Source organism: Pipra filicauda, unplaced genomic scaffold (genome assembly GCF_003945595.2).
Source record: "Pipra filicauda isolate LSUMZ 115617 unplaced genomic scaffold, ASM394559v2 scaffold25_size4600443_pilon, whole genome shotgun sequence".
Taxonomy (NCBI): Eukaryota; Metazoa; Chordata; class Aves; order Passeriformes; family Pipridae; genus Pipra; species Pipra filicauda.
The window spans coordinates 1,652,750-1,680,553 of record NW_024104376.1 but is presented as its reverse complement, the minus strand read 5'-3'; the positions used below and the strand labels follow the sequence as shown (position 1 = coordinate 1,680,553).

General features: G+C 40.4%; 1 protein-coding gene across 3 annotated transcripts; it reads left to right on the top strand.

Moving 5' to 3' along the window:
- The first annotated feature begins 99 nt into the window (after positions 1-99).
- On the top strand, positions 100-27,687 carry ZHX1 (zinc fingers and homeoboxes 1). 3 transcript variants are annotated; one of them, XM_027726929.2, is made up of 4 exons: positions 100-449; positions 549-654; positions 17,110-19,457; positions 26,826-27,687. In XM_027726929.2, the coding sequence occupies exons 3-4, from the start codon at positions 17,337-17,339 to the stop codon at positions 26,880-26,882; spliced, it is 2,178 nt and encodes a 725-aa protein (XP_027582730.1). In that variant the 5' UTR covers positions 100-449; positions 549-654; positions 17,110-17,336; the 3' UTR covers positions 26,883-27,687. The 3 variants fall into 3 exon arrangements, 2 of the variants coding, with proteins under 2 accessions (XP_027582730.1, XP_039238081.1); XR_005563834.1 differs by having other exon boundaries at positions 101-449; positions 17,110-20,493; XM_039382147.1 differs by having other exon boundaries at positions 101-449; positions 17,110-27,687.
- The last annotated feature ends 117 nt before the right edge of the window (positions 27,688-27,804 follow it).

Below are 27,804 nucleotides of genomic sequence, written 5' to 3'. Positions count from 1 at the left end.
GCGCTGCCCCCGCGGCCGGGGGTCATCGCCCGTCGGGGGCGGTGGGCTCCGGGCAGGCAGGGGGAGCCAGGGCATCCCTTGGCAGCGGGCTGTGCCTGTACCCCCGGCCCGGCGCGCAGGGGGGTTAAACCCCTTCGAGCCCGAGCTCCTCTCCGCGTTCTTCCCTCCTCCGCCCTGTGCCGGGAGCCTGTGCGGGGTTTTGCTTGTCACGGAGTGGGGGAAGATCCGTCTGACTCGTCAGTCAGAAAAGAGAGTCAAAGAAGTTCAGTAATACCGCTGCGCCCGGAGGAGCCGGCGGGTTCCCGCCCGGTGTCAGCGCTGGGACGGACAGACTGACGGACTGACAGACAGACTGACGGCAGCCAACAAGCCATGAAGTTCTGGCTCCGTAGTTGTCTCGCATCCCGTGGCGTTGCGGTGCGGGGGCGAGCGTGGGGAAGCAGCACAGTGTATGTGCAGGCAAAGTTGGGGAAGATGTCTGGTTTGCTCCTCCGGGGGTGTCTGGGTTTTTAGGGGTGCGTTCTCACGCTCGGCTCTCCCCATACCAGGATGTGCAGCACTGGAGATCAACACCGACTTCAATAAACCATGTAATGGAGGCAGTTCTGGATCTCTGAAAGGGCTCAGAGTATCTGCAATAGTGAACGTCATCTGGTAGGTACTTGTGCTTTATAAGCACAGAATTACAGAATATTCTTGAGTTGGAAGGGACCCACAATTTCTGAGCTGCTTGGGCAGGTTAAATAATGGAAGGGTGGAGAAGTTTACTGTGCACAGAGTGTCAGGTAAAATAGTGAAGGCTGAGGTGGCTGGGTTTGCGAGCTGGAATAGATGCTCCTTTTTAAAATAGAGATGTACAGAGAGCATATTGTGCGTGTCAAACTGCGTAGAAGCATATCAATAAAAAGTGAATTTTGTTACAAAACTTGTTACATGAAAACAAATATTCGCTCAAACGTGAGAGAGGAATTTTAAAAGCTGTGCTGATGGTTTTCACCAGTGGTCAGTTTGTTTTTTTTCAGAAGGCTTTCAGGGCAAAAAAGAGTTTGTGAGTACTTACAGAAACCCTGTTTAAAACGACCTACGTGATGCAGGCTAGAGAACTGCCCTGAATTATGACCTCTTTGAGAGAGAATGCATCATTTAGAAAACCCTTTTGTTGCTGTCTTTAAACATTGCCAGGAAGGCAGTGTATCTTGTGTTGTTAAATGAATTGCTCTGAGCCGATTAGAAGTAGGTGCCATTTTGTATAACTGAAATTACTTGCTTTTAAATTCAGGCTAGTGGTTTTTGTATCTTTGCTAGACTGAGAAGCCCTCTGCTATCACATCTGGATCATGCGTGTGTGTACTGTGATTGTCCCCAAACTTGACTTTGTAAAACATAGCACTTCGAGGTAGATCTTTCTTTTGTGAGGCTTACTTTTCTACTTTCTGTGTGTTTCTTATAATAATCTTTTCTGGATTATTTCTTCTCCTGCAATACCCTTGATGACCTGTGAGTGCTTTAGCAGTGTCCTGGTGTCTAGCCTTAATTGCTGTCATTTATAACTGTAGTTTATTACTGGTATAGACAATATTTATCACAAAGTTTGTCAGAATACTTATTGTTAGAGACCGTGAATTGAACAGTTCTGCCTTTTGTAGATTCTCAGTACTGAAGAATTTCTATCAAATAATGGACTTTGTAATAACGTTTGGATCCCTTTTGTTCCTAGTGTACCAAAAAGACTTTCTTGTGTCTCCTGCTTCACTGAGTAGTCTATAGCGTTTTAGTTAAGCTTATTGCTATCCCTGAGGTGTCCCCCTAGTTTTCCCTCCGTTTGTTTATATGTAGTCTGAGGGAAAGGTTTAAGTTTTTGGTTAACTCTCATCTACTTATAATTAGTGACCCATTTGTTTGTATGTGACTTTCAAAGAGTCTTACTTGATAAAAAGTCATATGTCTTTGAAGTCAGATTCTTTCCTCAAATCTGAGTACAGGATTTTTTGCAGCTTTATGAAGCTGGAACTTTAAAAGAACCAAGTACATATGAACTGGATTTTATTCTGTTTGCACATAATAAATATAACCAAGGCACGATCACTTGTAGATAAGTTCTGGCTCATCTTTATTTTGATGATCAGTTTCTCTTTACTTGTCAAGCTGAGGTCTAGTCAAGGTTTCACGGTACCAAATTCAGTATTTTTATGTTTTCTGATTTTTATAAATCCCGAGCCTGCTGTAAAATTTACAGAATGATTGTACATTTACAGAATGAACAGTATCTGTTAAATTAAAGTCCTGTGTGATAACAGTTTTGGGGTCATGGTGTGAGGGAATGTTATGCCCATTTTTAGCTGAGTGCACGGACGTGCTGTTCTATTCTGTATATTAACGGTCAATATTCTCTCTCCTTGTGCTTCAGATGTGGGGTCATTGATCCATAAATGTCCAAGATGTTTTGCCTCTGAGTTGTCAGGGACTTGTAAACAAGTGATGCAATTTTCAGTATAGTACCATTTTCCCTTTTGTTTTCTTGCTATTTCCTAAATAGACAGCAATACTGATCTTAGTGTTCTACTGGTATAGCTCCCCACTACCTGTCAGTAGCATGACCTTTGGTGAATATATAAGAATACAATTTTGTTGTTATTAAGTTTCTCATATTGTCAACATCATTAGTCTTATTAGTTCAAATTTATTGTCCTTATTCCAATTCATCTTCTTTTTCTCTCTTTTTTTTTTTTTTTTTTTTTTTTTTTTTTTTTTTTTTTTTTTTTTTTTTTTTTTTTTTTTAATTTTCATGGCTAGTTCATGATCTTTCCAAGTAGTCAAACCATTTTGCTGCATAAAATAGTTCTATGGCATTTCAAAGTTCTATGCCTTGCACCACTTTCACTGATGGTGCATTTCCAGTTCTGTGGTCTTTCTGTCAAGGAACTGGAATGAAGTTCAGAAGGTGCACTCAAGTCTTTTTCATATACTTCAAAGTTCAGTGAAGTGGTACATATTTCTTAGAACAGTGTCTCTACTACCAGTGGATTCTTTCTAACTAGCTTCAGGGATCAGCTCAAATTGAGCAAAAATCTGCTGTTGTCACTTGTTAAAAGATGTGTATCACTCTTTTATCCTCAAGTGCTTTGAGATCGTAGTAAATGTTACAGTTCAGTAGAATTCTCTGAAAAGGAGTATGATCTAAAAGGGGCAAAAATTTGGATGTAGTGTATGTTTATTAAACCATTAAAATTATAAAAAGACACATTATCATGCTAAAGCACAGAAGCTGGGAAAATTACTGACAACTAAAAGAAGAATGGATGTTACATGGTTAAACAATCTTGGGGAAAAATTGTAAGGAACTTTGAATATGCTACTTTTTGCACTCCCTAAGTGATGAAGTAGCAAGAACTTAATATTGCAAACATCCTTTAGCAGCATGACCTCTGCTTGTGCCTGACAAGTCTAAAGGAGCTCAATATATTCTACTTTGAAAGAACAGGTTTCACATCATGTTTGGAGCCATTTAAGAAAGTGATTTTGGTATTTTAAGTTCATTCTGTGCAGCTTGGCTTTCTCCCAGTGGTGTTTTGCAGTGCAGTCCTCACCTTCCTTGCTTATTGGTCTCACTAGGAGCTGAAGGAATTTTACATGCTTCCAGGGACCCACAGTTTGAAGTTGTTGCTCAAGCAAGACCTAAAGGCTGGCAGTTTTGTTTGAAGAGTGGGCAGACAGAGCTGTGCAATGAGGCGTGTGTAACACCAGCCCTCGCTGCTTGGCAAAGCCAGCGTCGTTCTGTGAGTGCCAAACTCACTCCACCAGGCAGGAGGACAGATAAGAGCTTTTGAACTTTCTGATGGAGATGGTGAAAGTTCCACGTGTTCAGCACTCTGAATCTTCAAAGCATCTTTGAAACAACTGTATTGGATGGAAAATAGCTGTTAACTGAATTAATTCTGTGAATTGGGTAATTGTTTTATATAGATTTTAAGGCTTGAGTCACTGGTTATAGGTTAGGATGTGATTATCTTAACATTGTCTTAGCTTAGAAAGTTGCTAAGAACTTCATAGATGGAAATGCATGTTTGTATAGTCCAGGGCAGTCTTGGTAGATGTTTCTAAGCTTGCCTTTCCTAAGAAATGAGACACACTAATGTAAACAAAACATGGTACTAATGTGGTTACTTTCCTCCCTGTATGATAATGGAAAGACATGCTTTGTATGCCAAAATGCTGTTGATTTTAAAACTCTCCTGCTGGCTCTGTGCATGGGTGTAAGGTTCTTGTTAATCAGTCAGTTGAGATCTAGGAACGTTCTGTGTCTGAAAAAGAGTAAAAGGGACACAATGGGAAAGGAGTCGGGAAAGAACAGTTATTACTGCTTGGGCTGTAGAAGACTGGTCGTAATACCTTATTTACAGCTGTGTGCTTCTTCAGAAAGTCCGGATTTCTCGTTAATATTTAGAATACCTTCAAAGTAGAAAAATTCTGACTTCTTATACATGGGTCAGATGCCTTCAGCAAAATCAGGGGAGCTGAGGGCTCTCTGCAAATCTGAGCTGTATCAGGAGGAGTTGGGCGCTTGGCAGCAGTTGCCAAATGAGTTAGATGGAGCAAGCATGAAGGCTCAGGGGTTCCCGTTTCTCAGGAGGATTCTCCACAAGGTGAAACACATTTGTAGCTTCATTGGAATTTTTGGAGCGTTCAGCACTGCACAATGTTCAGCCTTGTTTGCAGTGTTGAATACTTAATGGCTCTCTGTTCTCCAAACTTCTCGGTGGGGATCTGTCTGACGAAAGGTTTACCATACCTGGAGTGTCACAAGTTCATGTTTTTTGTGCATGGATCAGTGTGAGGAATTGATGCCTTTACAAGATCCCTGCTGGCATTGTAGGTATCTGTTTAAATATGATGCAAACACACACAACTTTACTCCTTGTACCTTGTGAGTGTTTTTCAAATTTGACTTCTTAATGCATTTTACTTAAATTTGCTGGAGTTTGTTGGTGAGTAGAGAACTAATTTTTTGTATTTCATTAAAAGAAATAATTTAGCATGGAAGAAGACTGTTTTTGGTGAGGTAATTACAACTTTGGGTGCTTTATCTTACAGTCCAAAACCATTCATTTTAACTCTGATTCTTGATAAGTAGCCTTTTTTTTTTTTTTTTTTTTTTTTTTTTTTTTTTTTTTTTTTTTTTTTTTTTTTTAGTTCTCTACTTCTTGGGTTCCTTTAGGGGAAGTATAAGGCTTTGTTAATATCAGCTATTTGTTTCTTTTGGGGAAAGGAGGGAAGAGGTGGGAGAAAAGAGTAATATTGAAGTAAAGTAAGTTTACTCTTTCCACACTTAGTAAAGAAATAATCACATGAGCACATCCTTAGCAAGATATATCAGTCATTGTGTATAATGTCCAGAGAGGGAGAATTTTTACATTACTGAATACACTGAAATTTTAGTTCAGAATCCATTGCTTTGAAAGCTTTCTAGTATATTAATACTTTCATGGATGATGACAGTGTGAACACCATGCTCTGATGTCACACACGCTTACTGACAGAGTGGGAAATACTTCTACAGCAGTTTAAGTCAGATGCATATAGGCACAAGCTAGTTCTGAGGGCAGAATTTGCAGCTCTGTGCTCCTTTATATGAGTGAATATCCTGTTTCCAGATGTAATGCTGAATTACAGGTAGTAATTACTATCTGTGAATTACTGAGCAGGAGCCCTCTTCCTCACCAGGCTGCGTTTAAGCCCTGTTGCTGCACAGAGCTGGCAAGAGAGAGAGGCTGAGGGTGAGAGCTGGCTGGAGGGTTGGGACTGGAGACTGCTTTGCACCAGAGCAGCTTCTTCAGCACTACTTTGTGCGGAAAGATTCAGTCATTTCCACCCAAAGCAGTGAAATAAAAAGCTCAGTCAGCCATTTCATCTTGAGATACCCCGCCCTCCAAAACAAATATTAAAAAGAAAATGTAGGTTTTGGCCCATGCATACCCTAGTAATTTCCAGTGATTAAGTTGATGCTTGTAATTGGGGTCTAGACAGGCCATGTTATGCAAAATACCTTTTTTAATTTCTGTAGAGACAGTTACAAGATTTATGTAGTCCCTTTGCTATTTTATTTAACCCAAAAACTGCTTGAAAGGGGAAGTGTTTGTTTGCCTTCATCCTAGATTCAATTTTAATATCTAATGTTTAAATGAAGGGGGAGTTGATCTTTATTCTTCGTGATTCGTGCTGCCTCAAAGCACAGTGGTTTCTAGTTGTGTGCTGCCTTTCCCACTGGGGGATGCAAACAAAAGAACAATAATTTCAGACTCCTCCTTCAGTTTCCAAGAGAACCTTAGCTGCTCAGGGATAGCTTTGAATTTTAAAAGCATTTTTCTTCCAAATTATGTATTGATTGCACACAAAATAGCAGTGCTCTAATATGCAATTTAAAACAAATGCATGATGGTGCTCATTTGCTTTTAATGCTGCTTTTTCCAGCAGAAAAACAAAAAGTGGATTCTGTTCCCATAAACCAGTCTTGCAAAATCCTTACAAACATTTATTAGTCTAGACACTAAATATTCTCACCCGGCCTCAGCTCGACGATGACAAAAAAAAAAGAAAAAAAGCAAGCTAATATTGTACTTGGCTGTCAAAAAAGGAAAAGAAGGAAAAAAAGAAAAAGCTTGCCCCAGGCTAGTGAACCAGTAACATTTTGCTGGGGCTGCCTATGACAACAGATGCATCTTACTCCCATAGGGTTTCCAGGCCTGTCTATTCTCTCTGCTTAACTTGGACACTCTTATAAACATTCTCTTTGGGTACCACGCCCCAGTCGTATCCTGGGCTCTTCTGATTTGTTTGATTTAATAATCATACTAAACATGTTCATTTTACCTCTCCTTACCAGTATTTGTATTCCCCTATCTCCCCCAGATAACATTTAACTAATGCATTAATTCAAAACCAATCCTGATGTATAGGAAATGGAATAATTAAAATAGGTGATTTGATCACAGCTCAAATCTGCACGTAGAGAACCTCGATGTAAATGATTTCTGCTTGCCTTGATTTGGATTTGTGCTTTTGATAACTTAAATAAATGGTGAGGGATTCTCATTGTCTGATATTGTGGTAGTTTGCAGAGTTTTGTTTTGTAAAGGGATACATTATATCGGGGAGTGTTTACCTGATCAGTCCTTTATCTCAACATACACTCGAAGTATTCATTTTGGCTTTTGTCATTTTCTTAGAAAACGGTGATTTATACATATCCTGTTTTTCAGTTAGTGATTAGTTCCTGTTATTCCCAATTTATGTCAAACTACATTTGATTGGAAATTAAAATTTAATTTAAAATTCACCCAAACAGCATAACATGTCTGTATTATTAAACGATTGTAAATATAGCCTATCTAAGAACACATTTATTCAAACGTGACTTTTTTTTCTAAACCTACTGTTTTGTGAAACAAAATATGATACTTTTTTATACTTACTAGATTAAATTTATTATTTCTGTGATGATGTGTCCATGTCTGTTAAGATTTTAGCCCTCAAGCTTGAATTGGAGGTCTTACCCAGAAAAAAACCTGTCCTGCTTTTTAAACTTCGAGAGAGGACACTTCTGTCATTCAGAGGGTAATTTCTACCTTCACTGTCTACCAAGTGAATGTCTGTATAAAAGTTAGTCATTAACTGTCATTAATTCAGTGTTTTCACTAAGAATTTCCAACTTCACTAAAAGTGGTGATATGAACTAAAACTGTGGTAATACTGATTTTTTTTTTAAGTGCTTTTATTCTCTTAATAAAAACTTAGCTGTTAAAATTATTCTCTTAATAAAAACTTAGACCTTCAGGCAGTCATTGGTGCTCTTAATAAGTATGTCTGGTTTAATGTTGGTAAATTAAATAGGTGTTTCTCATATGAGAGAATGTGTTCTTGAAACATGAATATAAATTAACAAAGTGTTTCTGAGTAAAACTTTTGATTTTCCTACTTGAAATAATTTTGTGGCTTAAACATCATACTGATTCTTTTCCTTCCTTCCCCCAGCCCTGATGCTGTTTTGTGCTGTGTAATGTTTTTTAAGCTTTTCTATTGCCTCTTAAATGTGTTTTTATCAACCCATACAGTATTTCTTAATAAAATTTTACTGCTCATTGTCACTTAAATCAGTGAGATATTTATGCAGCTTTAAGCTACCTACATTTTTTAAAACAGAACTAATCCATTTTTGATGGTGTTTAAATCTAATGCAAAAAAAGAAAAAAGCAGCTCCACAGCTATTAATTTTAAGCGCAGTGTTTTAGTTAACTCCGTATATTCCACTTAAATCCTGTTCTGCTAATTTTCCACCATTATACTTTGTACTTGAGAGACAAAAAGTGAAAGTGGGTAGTCTGTTTTTGGAAATCCACTTCCCTGCCAGGACTGAACATCGGAGGTTTGTGTTTCTCCTACAAGAGAGACTCACATGACAGGCAGCTCCAGCGGAACAGGGCAAAAGGTGCAGCCTCTGACTTTCCTCATCCGGTGGCTCCCAGAATGGGAATCATCCTCTCGAGCAGGCTCTGAGCAGTGACGAGAAGGGTCACGGGTCTGGTGCAGAGGGAGTCACAGAGGTGAGGTTTACAAGCAAGGTTTGGAGCATCAGCCTGGAAAACAGTGGAACAGGGAACCAGCCTGGTGAAAGACTTGTTGATTTGCGCTGAGTTAGTCTGGTGCTGCAGTGAAGGCCTTCCTTTAGGTGAGCCAGGAGCAAGTGGGACTGTGGGCTCCTGGTCCGAGAGAGCCTGTGGGGTGGAATATGTGAAACACGGTAACTTCAAAACTCCTGCTCCCTGTGCCATGAGCTGAGATACTTGTTCTGTTCTGCTGACTCTTCAAGACCCTTCCTTACCTCATAGTAACTTGAGTACATGGTCATCTCTCTGACTTCCACAGTGAACAGGGTGTTTGAAAGGCTCTGTCTTTTACCTTTTTTGTCACTGGGCTGATGGGCGGTAAACAATGCTTATCCCCTCTGTGAATGCATGATGGAGGGGCTGGGTAGAGGGTGAGGGAGTAGGTCTTGTCACACACGGAGTAAGACATTATCTCCCACACTAATCAGCGGGAGCATCCAAGAAGTACAGTACAGTACTCAGCAGGGGAGTGGAGTCAGGTCACCGTTGCAAATAAAAATGCTTTGCTTTTCGCAAAGGTTAACTTGGTACACAATAGCATTTTACTAGATAGTTGAGACTGCAGAGAGTGTTTATGCAGGCAGCGTGGCCTATCCTCCTTCCTCTTTGTTAGAGGCTGAAACGTCCCAAAACCCTGAAGAGAAACATTAGAGTAGAAGGGACTTTTGAAGATCATCTAGTTCAGCCTCCTGCTCAAAGCAGAGTTGTCCGTGACAGTAGGTGGAGTTGTTCAGGGTCTTACCAAGTTTTGAATGCTTTCAAGGATGGAAATTCCTTAAAAGTTCCCAACAGATCTTTACAACCTCTCTAGACAATTAGTTACAATTCCTTGCCGGTGCTGTTTCTCCACCATCACCACGCCCCTAAAGTTGTCTGCTGCAGACCAAGAGTATGTTGGTGCTGCAGGGAGAGGCAAGCCTGAGTTAGCTTGACGGTCACCCTGGTGCTAGCCCAATTTGGTGCTGCACTAGGAATACTTGCACTTAGTGGCAGTGACCAAGTACCCTAAATAGAGAGGGGAACTTATATGCAGTATTTGAGTTGTGAATGTGCTGTTCTGTGACCAACGTTGGTTGTTTCAAGGTCAGAGGATAACATCCTGGAGAAATGCTGTAAGATCACCTCTTCTTGCAAGCATGAACACGAAATTCTTCTGCATTTCTCCAGTATAAAGGAGTCTGTCAGTAGGGACTAGATCAATTCTTTGTTTTGTCTGTCCTTAACTTGTGTGATTCAGCTTACAGCTTTAAAGCTGTTATATGGTACTGGAAATATTCTGGAACCACATTAAAAAAACCTCCTAAAATACCAGCTCCGAAATCGCATTTTTTGCTTCATGAGTGGAGATGCAAATCATGTGCCAAAGAACATAAAGGACTTTTTACGCAGTCCACACTCAACCTTCTCACAGAGTGGTAGCAGACCTGCGAGGCTGGAGAGGCTTTAAGAAGGGCATGGAGTGGGAAGCAGGTGAGTCCAAGGCACACAGGGAAGGTTCTTCTGCACATGTGAGCAAAAACCTGTAGTGGACCCAGTAGTAGAGGAGACTCTAAAGAGCAGTTGAAGCCTTGGTAATATGCCTTATAGCCTTCACCTTGACATGGGGTTACCTAAGTCAGTGTAATAGAACTGTGATCTTTTTTGCTTTTCAAGTGACATTCCTAAGTCCTTGCTTTTCCTCATTCATAAAACACTGGTTCATGCAAAGACTGAGTTTATACATTTATTTCAAATATTTTGGGATCTTTTAGAAGTTACCTAAACTATGGCCTGTATCCTCATATATGCAAGTCTGTGTGTATATGTGGAGCACCAACGTGTATTAGTGTCACCTGGTGAGGCCACTGTAAGTCCTTGTTTTCAGTTTCTTGTGATGGTTGAAATGGGAATTTCTCACACATTGTTTCTGTCTTGAGGCTGCTTTTGTTTTCTGTTCATTGAGTTTCAGGGGAACATTCAGCTGGTTCAAGAGCAAAATTAACAGAGAGAGGAGGGAAGCAAGGAGAGGAAGAGAAGCAATCTCCATGTAAATGCCGTATTATCTTTCTTTTTCTGAGCAGCTCTGTGCCTCAGGGATTTGACATAGGAACTTGAAATTTGGCAAGGATCTAGCCTTGAGGTCTGAGAAATGCATTCCACTGTTAAAAAAAAAAAAAGGCAGAATTATGAGACATAATATATCACTACCTTTTTGTATCCAAGGTAGAATTTGCAGGATGGTTTATTACCTGCTCTTGATCATGCTTTTATGCCTGTCATGCACAACTGCAGACTGCTTTAAACCACCTATATTAGATGGATTCTCCTTCCCTGTCTGTCTGGGTTCTTGTATTGCCATGCATCAGTGTAATCCTTAACCTGCAGCTGCTCCTTGGGCTTCTGCAAAGGCTACTGGCCGAGCAGAAGGTATAAAGGTGCTGGGAGCTGGTCAGCCCTGAGACCTAGTCCTACTTTTTAAGGGTAGAGCGCTTCTAATACTCTTAATTACTGTTGAGAAATACATTTTGAACAGTGACAACCAAATATTAATGAAAGCAGAGAGCAGCCGATGTGAAGTGTGGTTTCCAATGTGACAGGGGCGCGTACGGATAGTGGGAATCAGTGAAGGAGGGGGAGAGGAGAGCGAGACAATCTGTGCTGAGCTGTGTCACCTTCAGAAGCGCGGGGGTTCCTGTGCAGCACCGGGGATGATGAGGGAATGAGTCGGGCTCGGTAGCGAGGACACCATCTGTGGGACTGCAGCTTCAGGCTCTGAAGAAGCTGAAAGGTGTCTGGGGATACGAACTCCAGGAAGTTAAAGGAAGGTCTTGTACTTGCAGTACTAGACAAGGGCCTGGGAAAATGAATGCCTCTAGAAATTTTTCTTCTGGGAAAAAAAAAAAAGGCAGAATCATGTCGAAAGAACATTTTGTGAAATCATATGTGTGCCAGATTGTTTCGTTTTAAAGAAGGAAATCCCATGAGAATAAAATCTTTTGTTTTGATGTTTTAAGGAGAAACTTTTTTTTATAAACAATTTTTAAAATGAATAATTTCTTACTGGTCTGATTTTTTTTAAAGCCAGTATGAAACATTTTGGGGGCTTGAATTAAATGTTTAAAATTAAAACTTCTCTTCATGTCAGTAATTTATTTCTTTGTCCTTTCTTTTTGCTATGTAAAAGCAATCAAAACAGATCTGTAAATACGTAAAAACATATCCCTGACTCTGCTGCCATTTTATTGGGTATGATAAGTATTTACACAAGTCTGATACTCGCTTTCAAGAATAATCACGTAGAGGTGTCTGATGTTAAAAGTACTGAGTGCTCACAATTTGAATTGGGCACTGTAGAGCCAAGAAAATAAAAAAATCTGCCTATGTGAGGTTTAGCTGCTAAGGTGACTGTATCTCACAGAAGATACATGCTTACAAGACTGAGGAGCAGAGACATGCACCATATATGTTAAAGTCTTCATCAGTGCACCCATGACTGTTAAGTGGGACATTTGATCATGATATACATGATGAGATATAAAATCTGGTAATGGCCTTCTGTATCAAAAGCAGTGGCGGAAGTTACTGTGCTCACTGTAAAGGTAGCTGGAGTGTATTTTGGAAGAGAAAGATAATCTAGGTCATTTAGTGGTCACTTCTGGCATGAAATTCTGAAATTTACTTTGATGGAACCTGCTTGTTACCCATTAAACCAGTGTTGAGAGGAAGTAGCTGAGAAAGCCTAGTCACATGTCCTGTGGCAGGCTCCCTTCAGCCTCTGCTGAGCTTTGTGTCCATCATGGGGCTGGCTTTGGCACACACTGAAGCTCTGCCTGGGCAGCACAGTTGCTTTTGGTACTCACCTCCCTCATTACCAATTGTATTGGGGCAAAGCCCCCAAGTATGCCCTTATCTTTGTAGCACATGTGAAGTCCTGCTGAAATCAGTGTGACAAGTTTTGCTCCGGTGTTGAATTAGTACCAGACCGTATTTTAAAATGGGAATCAAATGAGAATATTGCAGGATTTATATAGAGATGTGTCTTTGTTTCGTAGTCATGAGCAGTAACCCTCTGAACTTGGCAGATAATGAACAACTGAAGAAAATGGCACTGTATAACAAAGTTCTTCACCCTTCTCGCTGAGAGGCAGCACAAATCAGAGCATATTAGCCTATTTGAGCTCTTTGCAGAATAGTTTCTGACATAGATACATGTACTCTGAATAAATGGTAGTAGAAGGAGGCTAAACAAAGGATCAACAACTGCACATTGTCGTGGGTTATAAGGAGAAGGCAACATTTTCTGTGTTGAGAGAGGTCATAGGCAATTTGTAATCTAGTTGGATTTAAAAGTTAGAAGCAGTTTCTATTGCTTCATCTTCTCCTGAGCCACTCTGTGTATGTTCTTAAAATCACTTACATGGGCTTGGATTTTTTGTTGGCATGCTCTTCCTGCATGCTGGATGGAAGTGTTGTACAGCAGGCAGGTAGCAATGCCTTTTCGTAAACCATACACCCTGAACACGCAGCGTTTTCTGTAAACTCATTTATTTTCTTGCTGCATCAGCTGCTGCTGTTTGCGGGAAGGAAGGAAGAAGTGAGTAAAAAAATTGTGCTGGAAACAGGTGCCTTACGTGTCTTCCACTGTCAACTCTGTCTTTTTGTTCTCAAACTATAATCAAATGGGTAGAAGGTTTCTGCCCCCATTTAGAAAATATTTATGTAAGTCTCCATCTAAAACTGCTATAGAGACAACTTTAAATGCTGAATTCCACTCTGGAATTATTCTGTCTTCATATAATTATTTATTAATCGGGATTGCTAACTATTTCTGAGGAACCGTGTCCTGACCAATTTCCTGCTGAAAGATAAAATATCAGATCCTGGACCTATACCTGCACTTACTGTTTTTATATTCCTAGAAAAATGTCTGTTTTGTGGGCTGATTTGCTAGGAATATCAACTCTGTGAAAATCTGAGGTGAAATTAAAGAAGGAGATTGCAGTGACAAGCATCTTGAGAAATTAAGAGTGTAAATAATTTAAGTTTTTCTTCACATTCTTTTATTAAAAAAATTCTGCTTTTGACATAAAGCAAACACCTTGCTTAATATTTTATTACAAACCAAATTGCACAATATAATGTTAATATTAACAGCGAGGGATAAAAATACAGTCCAGATCAAAATAGAAAATCTTTAACAATATTAAATCACATCTTGGACCCTAATATATGTAAGGGACAAGAGAACACAATCTCTGAACTATTAGTGATGATCTTCAGGAATTCATGGAAAAGAGGAGGAGGTCTTAACAGACTCAAGACAGGCAAGCATAGTATCATAGTACCTACTCTTAAACAAGGGAGACACTTGAGTAGAGGAGGAGAGCATATAGTGCATCACCGATTGGTTAACGGGGTCTTCATTCCCAGGCCAACACAGGAAGAATTTATTAAAAAACAGTCTGTAAGAACCTAAAGAATTGTAACAAGGTTCTTACAAAGGTGGATTTGTCAAAACCCCATTATGTCAAGCCAATCTGATTTAATTTTTTTTTTGGAGTCATTTGCCTACTGGAATGGAATGTTGCAAACCTTACTGAAATCAAGATACATGGCAAGGTCCCAAGTGACATTCCTGTAAGCAGTACAGGAGGGGTGTTTTAGAGGAACTACACGTTCCAAGGGTGATGCATAATTGGTTTGATAAACTACTCAAGTGTGAGTTTTCGTAATCCCCTGCTTAACTGAGAGAACATGTCAGGCAAGGTGCTACAGGTGGAATAATCACATAAGCACCAGGGAGAAGGGAATGGAGGTTTCTGTAAAGTCTGTAGAGGAAGGAAGGCTGGGAAGGGTTGCAAGCATCTCACTTTGTTGAGATTTTAGTGAATGCTGTTGTACCACTTCATAGCCATGAATTAAACAGGGTTTTGACATCACAACATCCTTTAAAAAAACCCCCTCATCTTACATAGCGTAATCAGAAGAGCACAGATGCAGCTTTCTTTTTCTGAGACCCGCTTGCATCAAAGAAACGTGTTGCTCTGTTGGTAAACAGTAGAGGGATAGGATAATTTGCCTATGAACTGTGAGCAAAACTGAGCCACAACAGAAATGTGATACAGAGATTTAGCTGAAAGGCTGCAGGTGATGTAATTGCACGTGGACCTGTAGGCTTACAGCCACTGTGAATGCCATTGGGTACAGGAGGGGACTGGAGAAAAACATTTATTGATTTTTTTGGACAGGTTTCCCATTTTATTCCTTATCTCCAGCCTTATCTTGAGCGTGGCTCAACGCTGCACATCAGGTCAAATGTTGCTTTCACTTGCACTCAGGGCCATCCCAGAGCAGGACCCTTGGCAAGCCCCTGAGCTCACTCAGGCTGCCCCGTGTGTAGATCCTACATGCTGTCCTGGGAGGAGGCACTGCAGAGTACCACAGTCCCCTCTTAAAATGCAACTTCAGTCAGCAAAACTAGCTGTGCAGTCACTTTTGAAAATGGGCATTTCTGGCATTTCTGAAATTTCACTCAAGATCACAGAACGATTAGGTAATACCACCCAGCTCTTCCCCCAGAGCATTGCTCAACATGGTCTTGGCAGTTGTCTTTCTTTTGTCAAGAGCCCTCCAGCCCCACAGAGAAGCAGCACGGTTAATAATGCTCTACCTCTCATCCCTCAAGACACTGAGACAAATGGATCCATTTAGCTTTGCTTCATGGTTCTCTCACTGCTGAGAGAAATGAGATCGCCTGCAATATGTATTTTGTATATATATTAAATAGCTTTTGCACTTCTGTGCTCAGTTTTACAGACTGCCACTATTAACTTGTGGAAGAAGGGTATCTTTCTACTGGAATGATGATTACCCAAGATTTATTGAGCGTTGTCAGTGTCCTTAATGCCGTTTAACCATATCTTTGGCATAAAAAAGTGTATCATGTGAGGCTGTGGATGTAGTCACAGAAGTAGTGCAGAGGGTGACAGAAACATTTGGGAAAGATATTTCTGAAGAAGTGAGATGAGACATCCAGTTTCAAAAACAGAGCTTATGAGCAGCTCTGGTGGCGTGTATGGATGATAACTTTTGTCTTTTGCCTGAAATAAAATGTGAAGCTAAGAATTATTGATCTTCCTTCCTATTCTGCCTTCCCATAATCAAAAAAGAATCATCATACAGTGAAAAATAATATTTCTTTTCCCCTTCCCATTTCTTGTAACTGCCTTTCTTCCTTTTACACTGTTCTTTTTCCTTTAAGACTTTGTTTTGCAAAGATGGCCCTCATTTTTTAACCTGTTACATGCTGTTCCCTTTCAAAACTTTCTGAAACAGCTACTTGGGGATGCATTCCTCTTGGACTTGAGGATACCCCCACTTAGGGAAGTAGAAGATGTTCCACTGTCTCAAAGTTCTTGTGCCTATGGGATTTTTGGTATGAGAAATCAGTATCAGATTTTAATTCAAGAAGAAAACTATTACAGAGTTTATAACCCTCTGCAGAAGTTTGTGCATAATTTCCAGCAGACTAGTTGTGGTCTCTGTGGGATAAAATTCACTCCAGTCTATGCTAATTTAAGAATATATTCTTTGAATTTCTGTAAGCCTCAGCTTTATTTGGTGGTACTTCAGTTTTTCTTAGAAATGCACAAAGAATTCCAAGCAGAGAATATGTAATTTTGTTTGGCTTCTGCTTGGTGTATCAGTCTTTAATGCTCTTTCTCTCTGGTACGTTCACACAATCAGTCATCTCTCCGTTAATGCATAGAGGCATGGAAACAGATTTTAGCTAAGTGCCATGTGCTAGCAATCAACGTTTATTGGATTGGGATTGGTCTTCAATTGGAGAATGATATTTGGGAGGCTAGGAAGAAAGGATAGTTGTCTGTCAGAGTGCCTTAAAAAGATAGTTTTGCCTGTTTTCAGATGTGGGAGAAAGGCCCTGCACATGGTCATGCTTGCATGTATAATGCAGTAATAAAACACTCTAAACCTGCCTTTTCTGGGACCCCTCAGAGCCTCTGACATGAAGGACATGACAGAGTTGGTAGTGGAGATGTCATAGTGGGCTCAAGTTTAATGATAGGAAGAACTTCAGCTCACAGAGCTGTGGAGAGAGGTTGTAATAGGTTAGGCAAAGCATCCAAAGGCAAGAGTGACCCCAGCACTGTGCCAAGAAAAAGGCTTCTGAAGAAAGGGAAACAGTCAGGAAGTTACCTGTTTTTTATACCATTGTGTTGTTTATGTTCTTTCACTGTGTTTACATGAACTGAAACAAATTTCAGCCTGTAATAAGCTGATTGGATTTTGCCTTTCTTAGCTTCGATTATCTCTTCTTGGAATGGGTCTGCTGGTTTCAGGGGATAACAATGGAACCTCAAAGGACTGAATAAGGTTAAGCCATAATATGTAGCAGAATAGAAGTTACTCTTTAAATTGAACTAATTTCACTGTCTCTTCTTTGCTACAGGTGGTGGATGTGGACTTTAAAACAGCGTGTCTCAACATCTCATCCTCAACTATCTATTTTAAATCTGATTGCACTACAAAGGAAAAGCTGCTAACAGGATAAATGTTGAGACTTTACAAGAACTGACTTAAAGTACCGAAAGCCATTATTACTATTATTATCAATCAAGAAGAGCTTGAAGCTGAGTCTGTATCTAACCAGTTGGTCTCATTTTCACAGTAACAGTCATGGCAAGTAAACGAAAATCAACAACACCGTGCATGGTCTTAGCCAATGAGCAGGACCCGGATCTGGAAATGGTATCGGACCTGGAGGAAGGACAACCTGTGCTCACGCCAGCAGAAAACCCTACAGCAGAGAGTGTAACAAGTGATGAGGATGTTCATGAGTATGTGGATTCAGACAATCAGAAAAATACAAATAAAGTAGAAGGTGGTTATGAGTGTAAATACTGTACTTTTCAGACTCCAGATCTCAATATGTTTACTTTTCATGTGGATTCAGAACATCCCAACGTAGTGTTAAATTCATCCTATGTTTGTTTAGAATGTAATTTCCTTACCAAAAGATATGATGCCCTCTCAGAACATAATGTGAAGCACCACCCTGGAGAGGAGAATTTTAAATTGACCATGGTAAAACGTAATAATCAGACAATCTTTGAACAAACAGTAAATGATCTCACTTTTGATGGAAGTTTTGTTAGAGAAGAAAATGCTGGACAGGCCGACTCTTCTGAGGTCCCGTCATCAGGGATCTCAATTAGCAAAACTCCTATCATGAAAATGATGAAAAACAAAACCGAGACTAAACGTATCGCTGTTTTCCACAATGTAGTTGATGACATTCCTGGTGAAGAAAAGGGAAGTGAAAATGAGCCAAACTCTGAAGAAGTAGTAGAAAACCCCCCACCGGCAGTTTCTGAGTCAAAACCAAGCCATTCAGTTGTTTGCAGTGCAGCAGATGTGGCCGGTGCAGTGGTGACCCCGGCACCAGTGCTTCAGCCTGGGGTGGCACAGGTTATCACAGCTGTTACAGCTCCACAGAACTCAAACCTGATTCCGAAAGTCCTAATACCTGTAAATAGCATTCCAGCCTATAATACTGCTTTGGATAACAATCCTCTTTTGCTTAACACCTACAACAAATTCCCATATCCAACCATGTCGGAAATCACTGTTCTTTCCACTCAAGCCAAGTACACAGAGGAACAGATTAAAATATGGTTTTCTGCCCAGCGTCTGAAGCACGGTGTGAGCTGGACGCCAGAGGAAGTGGAGGAAGCAAGGAGGAAACAATTTAATGGCACAGTACATACTGTGCCACAGACAATTACCGTTATTCCAGCACACATTTCTGCAGCTAGCAATGGTTTACCTTCCATTTTACAGACATGCCAAATAGTTGGTCAGCCAGGACTTGTTCTCACTCAAGTTGCAGGTGCAAATACGTTACCAGTAACAGCCCCAATAGCTTTGACTGTAGCGGGAGTCCCAAACCAAACACAGCTACAGAAGAGTCAGATTCACAGTGCTCAGCCTATTGCAGAAACCAAACAAGTAGCTGCTGTTCCAGCCCCTCAGCCCATCAAAAATGAATCCACAGTGATGAATCCTGACTCCTTTGGCATCCGAGCAAAAAAAACTAAGGAACAACTGGCAGAATTGAAAGTCAGCTACCTTAAAAATCAGTTTCCTCAAGACTCAGAGATTGTTAGACTTATGAAAATAACAGGCTTGACTAAAGGAGAGATCAAAAAGTGGTTCAGTGATACACGCTACAATCAGAGAAACTCAAAGAATAATCATGGGATTCACCTCAACAGCGATTCATGTGCCACCATTGTTATTGATTCAAGCGATGAAATGAATGAGTCCCCAACAGGAGTCACTCCACAGAGCAAGTCATCGTGGAGTGCTTTTCCTGATTTCACCCCACAGAAATTCAAAGAGAAGACTGCTGAACAACTGCAAGTCCTCCAAGCAAGTTTTCTGAATAACCCTGTCCTCACTGATGAAGAGATGAATAGGTTAAGAGCCCAAACCAAACTGACTAGGAGAGAGATTGATGCCTGGTTTACAGAAAAGAGGAAATCAAATGTCTTGAAGGAAGAGGGAGCTGACTTGAATGAAAGCAATGCTGGCAGCTCAAAAGAAGAGGCTGGAGAAACATCTGTGGGAGATGGAGCAGCAGGAACAAAATCAGGGTGTTCCACTTCGAGCAAAGTAGGCAAAAAATCACCAGAGCAGTTGCACATGCTCAAAAGTTCCTTTGTCCGTACTCAGTGGCCATCTCCACAAGAATACAACAAGCTGGCAGAAGAAACTGGGCTTCCAAGATCGGAAATTGTGAGTTGGTTTGGAGATACTCGCTATGCCTGGAAAAATGGTGGATTGAAATGGTATTACTATTACCAGAGCGCCAGTGCAAACAGTCTGAACGGCCAAGGTTTTTCCAGGAGGAGAGGGAGAGGAAGACCAAAAGGGAGGGGGAGAGGGAGGCCTCGGGGGAGGCCTCGGGGAAGCAAGAGGTTAAATTGCTGGGACAGAGGTGTGTCTGTCATAAAATTTAAAACTGGAACAGCAATCCTGAAGGACTACTATATGAAGCACAAATTCCTTAATGAGCAAGACCTCGATGAACTGGTAGCCAAATCTCACATGGGATATGAGCAGGTCAGAGAGTGGTTTGCAGAGAGGCAAAGAAGATTAGATCTTGGAATAGAGCTGTTTGATGAGAACGAGGAGGAAGACGAAATGCTGGACGATCAGGAAGACGAGGAAGAAACGGACGATAGTGATACTTGGGAACCCCCCAGACATGTTAAACGTAAACTTTCAAAAACAGACTGATGTACAATTTGGGATTTGGGGGCCAAAAACCTATGAATTAGGTTTGATGTTACAGTGAAGAGCCAAATGATTTTTCATGGCCTTCAGTTTAGCAAGCAGCTGCTTAGCATCTTTCTTCCACCTACAAGAACATGGGCAAGATGCTACCTGTGGAGGCAACAACTGCTTGCTTCGTTGCTACAAGAGATGAACATCCTCAGGCCCAGCCTAGGACAGGGGGTTATAAATCAGATCAAGTTCAGCTCCTTTTCCACATCACTGATGGGAAGGTTCATGTTCATCATACATGTGACTGCTTCTCAGTATTTAATTGCCTTATGTTGTTTGATTCCAAAAAAACACAGACACCTTTTTTTGTTGATGTAGGAGAACATTTTGCCTGCTCATGAAGGAGGAAAACACAAAAACCTTAGATGTCTTTTTGGAAACATCACTTCATCTTAAAGGTTTCAAGGCCTGGGTTTATTTCTTAAGGAAAGAGTTCGAAACGAGAAGGGGAAAAGTGTGACAAAAGGAATCAATGAACCTAGGGGTGAGGATTGATTGCTTTAAGAAAATAAGGTGACATCAGCACCTTTTGCTTATCTTCAGAGTGTTTGGGGTTTACAGAACTTGGACTGAAATGTTCCTTATTGATAATTAGGAGCTAACTGAATGAGTCTGATTGATGCTAGAAGATGCTTTTTGTTACAGTTAATCAGTGTATCCTACATCAGTTTAATTTAAATGCCTGACAGACTTGATGCAGTTGATAGTAACACTCATTTTTAGCTTGTGCATTCTTTCCTTCATTGGAAATGGTAAGAGAAGTATGTATATTTCTAGCTAAAAAGAATAATTTCTTGAAATCTTACACTGAGTTTTAAGGTAAACATGAGCTGGAAACTGCCTAGAAGTCATTCACAGTTGCTTAGGGGTTTGTAAAAGTACACAGATACAGAGATGAAAGGCATCTTTTGGTGTTAGTAAGAAAGGTTTTCAAGTAAGTTGTGGCAATGACATGGTGTTTAATTCTCAAACAAAATGAAGTTATATGGCTGTTAGATGCTTAGGAATTATAAACACACTAGTGTTGAATTGTTCTTCAGCGATAGCCGAGTTGAGTGATTTGTGTGCGGGTTTAACTGTACTTTATCCTAATTGTTGAACTCTCCACTGTGCTCATTGCTCTTAGCACTGCTGGGTGAACGCACTTATTTTTAGAGGTGGTTTGAGCTACCTGAACTAGACTCCAGTAGTAGTTTAATCTGATACAAAACATCTACATCTTGAATAAGTGTATTTAAAATAGAAAAAAAAAACATTTGGTCTCAAGACAGTTGCATCATAGTACGTTTGAATTATCAACTTAAAAGCAGTGGGCCAAATTCACACAAGTTAGTTTAGGCAGATGTTTGGCATCCTAGAGAAGGGGTACTCTGAGGAAGAGTAGTTTGTGTTCTTGCTACTGCGAGCCTGCAGTTTTAGGGATAAGTTACTTTATATTTAGATGTCAAAAGATGATGATGAATTGGTGCTGCTGCCACCGGCATTGTCTGCTTTTTACATTGGCACTAATGGAAAGGATACTAGCAGTCTCCTTTTGCACATCTGTCAGCATCTTCTCTGTAGGCTTCTGCATCTGGTGACTGAGAACAGATTAGTGTAGAGAAAATGTGTCCTAATGTTTCCCCATCTCCAAGAACCTATTCTAGAATTATTCTTTCTCCCATACTGTGAAAAGACCAAGAAAACCCTTTTAGTCATGATTTTCTGAAGCAGAGGAGTCCGTGTTACATCTGGTTTTCATACTTGATTGTGAGTGAAGCCCAAGTCAAAGCAAGAAAGGGAATGATGTCTGACAAAAAATATTGTTAACCTCCCAGGCTCACCTTCCTCTCTGAACACTTGTAGCTGCCCTTCTTACAGATTGAACAAGCTCTCTGAGCTGCAGGAGGATGTTCTGTATGAAGATCATTTGCTGGAGTGAGCTCTTCTGACTGCTTCAGATTACTGGAGAGAAAAAGGCAATAGCTTATGGTGTCCGTCATGAGTGTGATGATGAAAACTATTCCCTGGCTTCCAAGACTCAAGTTGGTGAGGCACAAAGCAGTCAGTGATGCTAAAGAGGACTAGCCAAGAATCCCCTCCATTGGGGTGGGGGAGGAGCAAACTCATGCTGTCATCATATTTCGTGGAGCGTTTATGACTCTGGATGGGAGGTGGTGCAAGAGAGATCAGGATCTGGCCTTTTCAGCATTGACTGCTGCATGTGGTTGGGAGGGATTCTTGTTTGGCGGGTAGTGGTATGGATGAGGCTGTTGTTGATGCCAGCAGATATAAGACTCACACTGGCTTAAAGTTCTACTGGGAATACAGGGTCAAGAATCTGTGCTTGCTGAGTAGGAAAGGAAAAAACTGGAATTAAAATAGATGCTATTTTTAAGTTTCCAAAAACATTAAAACAAATCCTTGGGAATATGCCTCTAGCAAGCAAAATCTGCAGTTGCCTTAATCCTTAAGGTTGACCCAGAATTAATTTTCTTTCAAAAAAACTCCACCAAACCCCCAAACAACAACCAAGCAATGCGTCCAAATAAATATCTCCATTTTTGTTAGCAGGGACTGCATTTAGGTTAGCTGGGAATCTTACCTTCTTTAAAAATGGGACAAAATAGAGATCCGAGTAATTACATGATTAAACTGGGATATTTTCTATTTTGGCACTGTTCTGTGAAATAATTGTCAGCTACAATGGTAGGCCTTAGCACATCTGGTCTCAAAAACACAGGAAGAGGAAATACATTGTTTATCAGACTAAATATAGTTGGATTGGAGGTCTTCTTTCAGTAAAGTGGTCAGAGGCGGTGGCTGATGTACACTGGGCCAAATTTTCAGTTGTTGTAAATATTAGAGTTCCGTGTATTCCACTGGTTATAGTAGTATTTACAGCCCGGTGACAAAACTGTCTCTTTGCAGAACATAAAATTTAAATTAATCCATGTGCTGTGGATCAGCTAATGAGAGATGCAGAGTCCCCATGTTTCCTTTGTGCTGCCTGCACATTTTAAGCCTTTTAGTTGTGCTAAGGATGAGGAGAATCTGGGTGGGTTCAGCCTGAAAACAGAAGTCATATGCATTCATTATTGCTGACAGTCTGACTGTTATTTGTTTGAACAAGCAGAGTCCGTTAATTACCAGTTTATTTCGTGTTTACAGCATGTCTGTATTTTCACTGCATGCTGGGAGAGAGGGAAACTCCTTCTGGAGGCCTCCCAGGTCAGACCTGACAGGAGAAGCATTGGAAAGAGCTGTCAGCATGCTGGTCAGTTGTATCTTGATTTGTGGTAGGAACTCAAGGCTACTGGTAGCAGTGGTTTAGCCGAGATTCGTCTCAGCCAACCTCAGGCTGCTGTGCTCCTTACCTGGGGGCCCAGGGCACACTATACAGTCACCTGAGATAAACAGAAATTGCCTGGTGGGTGGAAAGGATATGGCACCTTCTCATTCTATTAGTTACATGCAGGAAACTTCCTGAACTTAGCACATCAGCAAGTGACTTAATTTATTATGAATCTGAGCACTGCTGTGCTCATAAGTAGTACACCCCTGCAAGCCCAGCTTCCTCTTGTAGCTTATGCACACCTATAAGGTGTTTTGGAAGCCACTTGGACTGAACTATATTGACAGTGGGAAGGGAGGAGGCAAGAAAATACATCTGTCCAGGGACGACTGCCCATGTGGCTTTTGTTGATTTTCTTGGCTGGTAAAGGACTGTGTCTAGATGAACTGTGGTATGTTTTCTGTATTTCTGTGGAGCTTCACCTCTTAGGTTTGAGCTCATTATGAGCCAGGCTTCAGTGATTGTCATTGACAATGAGATGAAGAAACTCTGATCTTGCTTAGATCTTACGTCTGGGTGGCTGGTTTCTCAGTATTTGTTGGGACCACTCTTTCAGAATTCAGTTGTGAGCATCAGTTCCTGTAGAGCTAAGCTAGTGCTTTCCTCTTCATGTGCTGTTTCTGCCAGGAGTACCTGCTCTGATGATGCTACTTGTGCTGTCTCTGGAATTGAGCTAAAGAGAGAATACAGATAATCCTGAGCCAGAATGGAGAGGGAAAAGAGCTAAAAGAAAGAAAGCAGTGTCACAACTGGGTGAGACATCCCAGTACTGTCCTCCTTCCTGGCATGTTTTGGGCTTGCTTCTGAGTGCAGTGAAAGAGCACGGTTCCATCGTAAACAGCGCTGTCTTCCCAGTGTCAGCCTCTCAATGACCCCAGAATTAGTGTTGTAAAAATAAAGTCAGACCTATTCCTCCCTGAAGGTTTGAATGATCTAACAGTGCTGGCTTGTAAGAAGTGTTCTGACAGAAAGAGTAAATTATTTCAATCACTAATTTTTAGCACACAGAATTATCTGCTTTGCTTGAAAGTAAAGGAGAGGAAAAGGTATCTAGTACCTAATGATTAGAATTTAGTGTATTATCTCTAATATGCTATAGTAAATTAGGCCATTCCCTTTTTTAACCTTTTCCAGAACAATTTTGAAAGTGTTTTTTTCATTACATTATATGTAATATGGTGTCTGAGTATAACTTTGATTATTGGGAAGGAAACTCATGCAATGTCCACACATTACGTGAAATAATTTCCTGATGCATGATTTGCTGACTTTGGACAAAAGCTGATTTTTTTTTTTGTTCACCAACGAAGTCTGGAGGCAGGAAAATGCACTCCCTTCTCCTCCACAGAGCCGAGAAAGCATTTCTGGATCCCATACAAAGTGATTCATGGCCTTATGCAGTCCCCGTAGGCCAGAAAGCCCAAAGATGCAGACACTCTCCTCCTCCGTTTTCCTCTGAAATGAGAGCACAGCAGTAACTGACAACTAGTCAGTCTCTGGCTGCTGAGTAACGAGGCTGTATTTAAGGTGGGGAGCATTTTCCCTTTTGCACTTAATGGAGTACTGTGTATTCAGGCTGGATATCAGTATTTGCTTCTGTAAATATGATAGTACCAATTTGCATCCTCCACCTGAGTCCCATATCTGTCTATATTCATATCTCCCAAGGAGAGAAGATAATCTTTAAGCTTCTGTAGTGTTAAATATCCCTGCCCTAACCTGAAGGCACTAAAATAGAGTGCAATGGACTACAGCTACTTTCTTTGATTTAATTTATTTTTTTCTTTGAAAATATTTTTGCTTGCATTCAGTAGTAATGGAAAGATAGTATCAATGACCGGAGAGCAGTAAAACTGTTGGGAGTTGCTTATAATGCCTGGAATGACTGTGTAAGTTAGAGATAGAAAGAGCTAGTAGAGGGCTCAGTTCCCTACACTGAACAGTGCTGGGTTACACCTGTATTCTCCATTAAGCTTGTGATATCCTAGGATAAGTAGATTTACCCAGCAGCATGACACAAACTTACAGGTGAAGTTACTTGAGGTTTGGTGATGTATTCCATAGGAAAATATTTTGAAATGGAACTTGCCACAGAAAGTGAAAAATCCCCTCAGTAGCTACTTACACACAATAGATCAAATTTCTGCATTGTTTCCCCACTTCTAAAAAGGGAGATTTTGAAGCACAGGTGGGTTATAGCCAGTATTTGTAAGTTTAATGGTTGGAGCTCTTGGGGGAGTTTTCTCTTTCTGTGAAGAACATCTGCACTTTTTCAGTGGACAGTCATTGCAAAACTGAGTCATACTACATTGTAAAACATAGAGTGATAACTGAGGATCCCATAGCACTTTTCTTGAATTTAGGAGGGATTCTGATTGCATGTTGATGTTTGCATTGGGGCAAATACAGCCAAGGAATGCAAACCTGCTCATCCTGGTGCCTGGCATCGGTCGATGCCAAGCCTGCTCCCTGGCTCCCCTGACTTACACGTGGCTTGCGGGCAGCCACTGACACTACAGACACCTGTCATGAGGTGAGATGGATCTTCTTTCTGGATTGCAGCACTGAGCTTTGTGTTGTGGTTGGCAATGGTACTTACCTCTGCTTCCAACCTGATGCTTGTTGGGAAGTGAGGCCTTTTTTTTTTTCCTTTTTCTTTTTTTCTTTTTATTCTAGAGCAGGTAGGCACTACAGTGATGGGTAATGTAACTGATCCTTGGTTATAATACTGTGGCATAAAAATGCTTTGGGTTTTCTCAAGTATTTTAGAGATGAGGTTACCATGTGAACATTGGACTGTGCATAACTTAGAATGTGTTAGGACACATAATATTTGTGTCCCAGTTGATGAAAGTATTTCCTTATGCTTATTCAATACTAGATACCTATCAGGAAACTCTCCATAAAGAGTCTGCTAGAACAACAGAAGATTCAAGTCTTCATCTATGCTACAAAACAATGAACCACAACAGCTCTGCTATGATTTTGGAATGGTGCCCCCACCCTCCAAGTTTCAGCTTACAAAAGTATTTCCAACCCTGCATAGTTGGCTATCTGCATGTGTGCTTACAGTCTGTACAGAAATGCACTAAAATGAGTTGCCCTACCTGGGAAGGCTTTATATTGTATAGAAAATGTGGCACTAGGTACTGCTCTTCATGTGCACAGGAGAGTTAACAGGTGTCAGTCTCGTTTACAGAAATGATGGCGCTTTGCAATTTTCTATAATATATTGCAATATATTTAAATGTCCTGTTTGACATGTGAAATGAAATTAAGTTAATGCATTGTTATGTATTTGAAGTATGAGGAAGATGATTCACTAACGACCAGCAAGGTTTTTAGAAAGGTGTCCAGTATGTAGCTGTCTGTGTGATCTGTCTGGTGTATGTGATGTTAAAGGAAGCAACAATACTGTCACTGTTTAGAATGAAGAGTTTCTTTTGAGTGATGCAATAGCTTACAGTGTCTTTCCTTTGTAGCTGCCCAATGTGGTGAAGGGGAAGCAATTCTTGAAAAATTTCAAGATAACTGGTTAACTGTGAATGGGCCTAATCTTTCGTGAAACCAAGAAAATTTTTGGACACACACAGGACTTGAATACTCAAAAGGATTGGAACTTAGTGTTGTGCCAAAGTTAAACTACTGCAATTGGCAGTTCTGCACTGTAAATAGAAGACTGATTAAAAGACAGCTTGTAAAAAAAAAAAATCAAATTTTAATACAGTACGTTTTTATTCTGATACATGATGGAAACATTCTGTTTTAGACCTTTTTTGAAGAGGCTTCAGTGACCACTAGATTTTGTCCTCTTATATTTTGTTTGGCCTAATACTATATGTTCTAGTAAGATGGGCTTTATTGCCTGTGTTCTTTGATATGTGATTAAGCTTATAGCTTTGAGTGACCAAACATTTTACAGAGTAAAAGTTCTTAGAAACAGTATAATGTAACTGATATTTCTGTGTCTTATTTATCAGGCTCTGCACAAACTTGGAAGGTTGTGCTGGACTTGTACAACTCATATATGGGAACGCAGCATACTTCTGGATATCAAAAACCTAAGCCTTTGTGGCCGAATGGATCTTGTCTTTGGATTTATTTTTGTTATTTTTTTGAGGCAAAGAAACGAATGGATGCTGCTGTAAAATATTTGTAATATTGCCATTATTGCTTTCTGTAGCAATTATTGCTTTTGCTTCAACAGATAAAGAAAATAAATCAGAGATAGAAAAATCCTAAAAGACGCTAGTAGAAGAAAGGATCATGTGAGAACTTCCGAAAATAAACTTTGTACCAAAAATTTGAAAACAGAAATAATGGAATAAATATCTCCTTACTGAGTGTGTGTGGTTTTAAGAGGTGGTGTGAAAACCAGGAATCATGATTGTCTGTATGAACATGTCACAGACCAAATCTTCTCGAATATCTTTTTTCTTGTTATACAAAAACTGAATTTCA

Coding starts and splice junctions, on each gene's coding strand:
- ZHX1 (XM_039382147.1), top strand. CDS start 17,337: ATGGCAAGTAAACGAAAATCAACAACACCGTGCATGGTCTTAGCCAAT.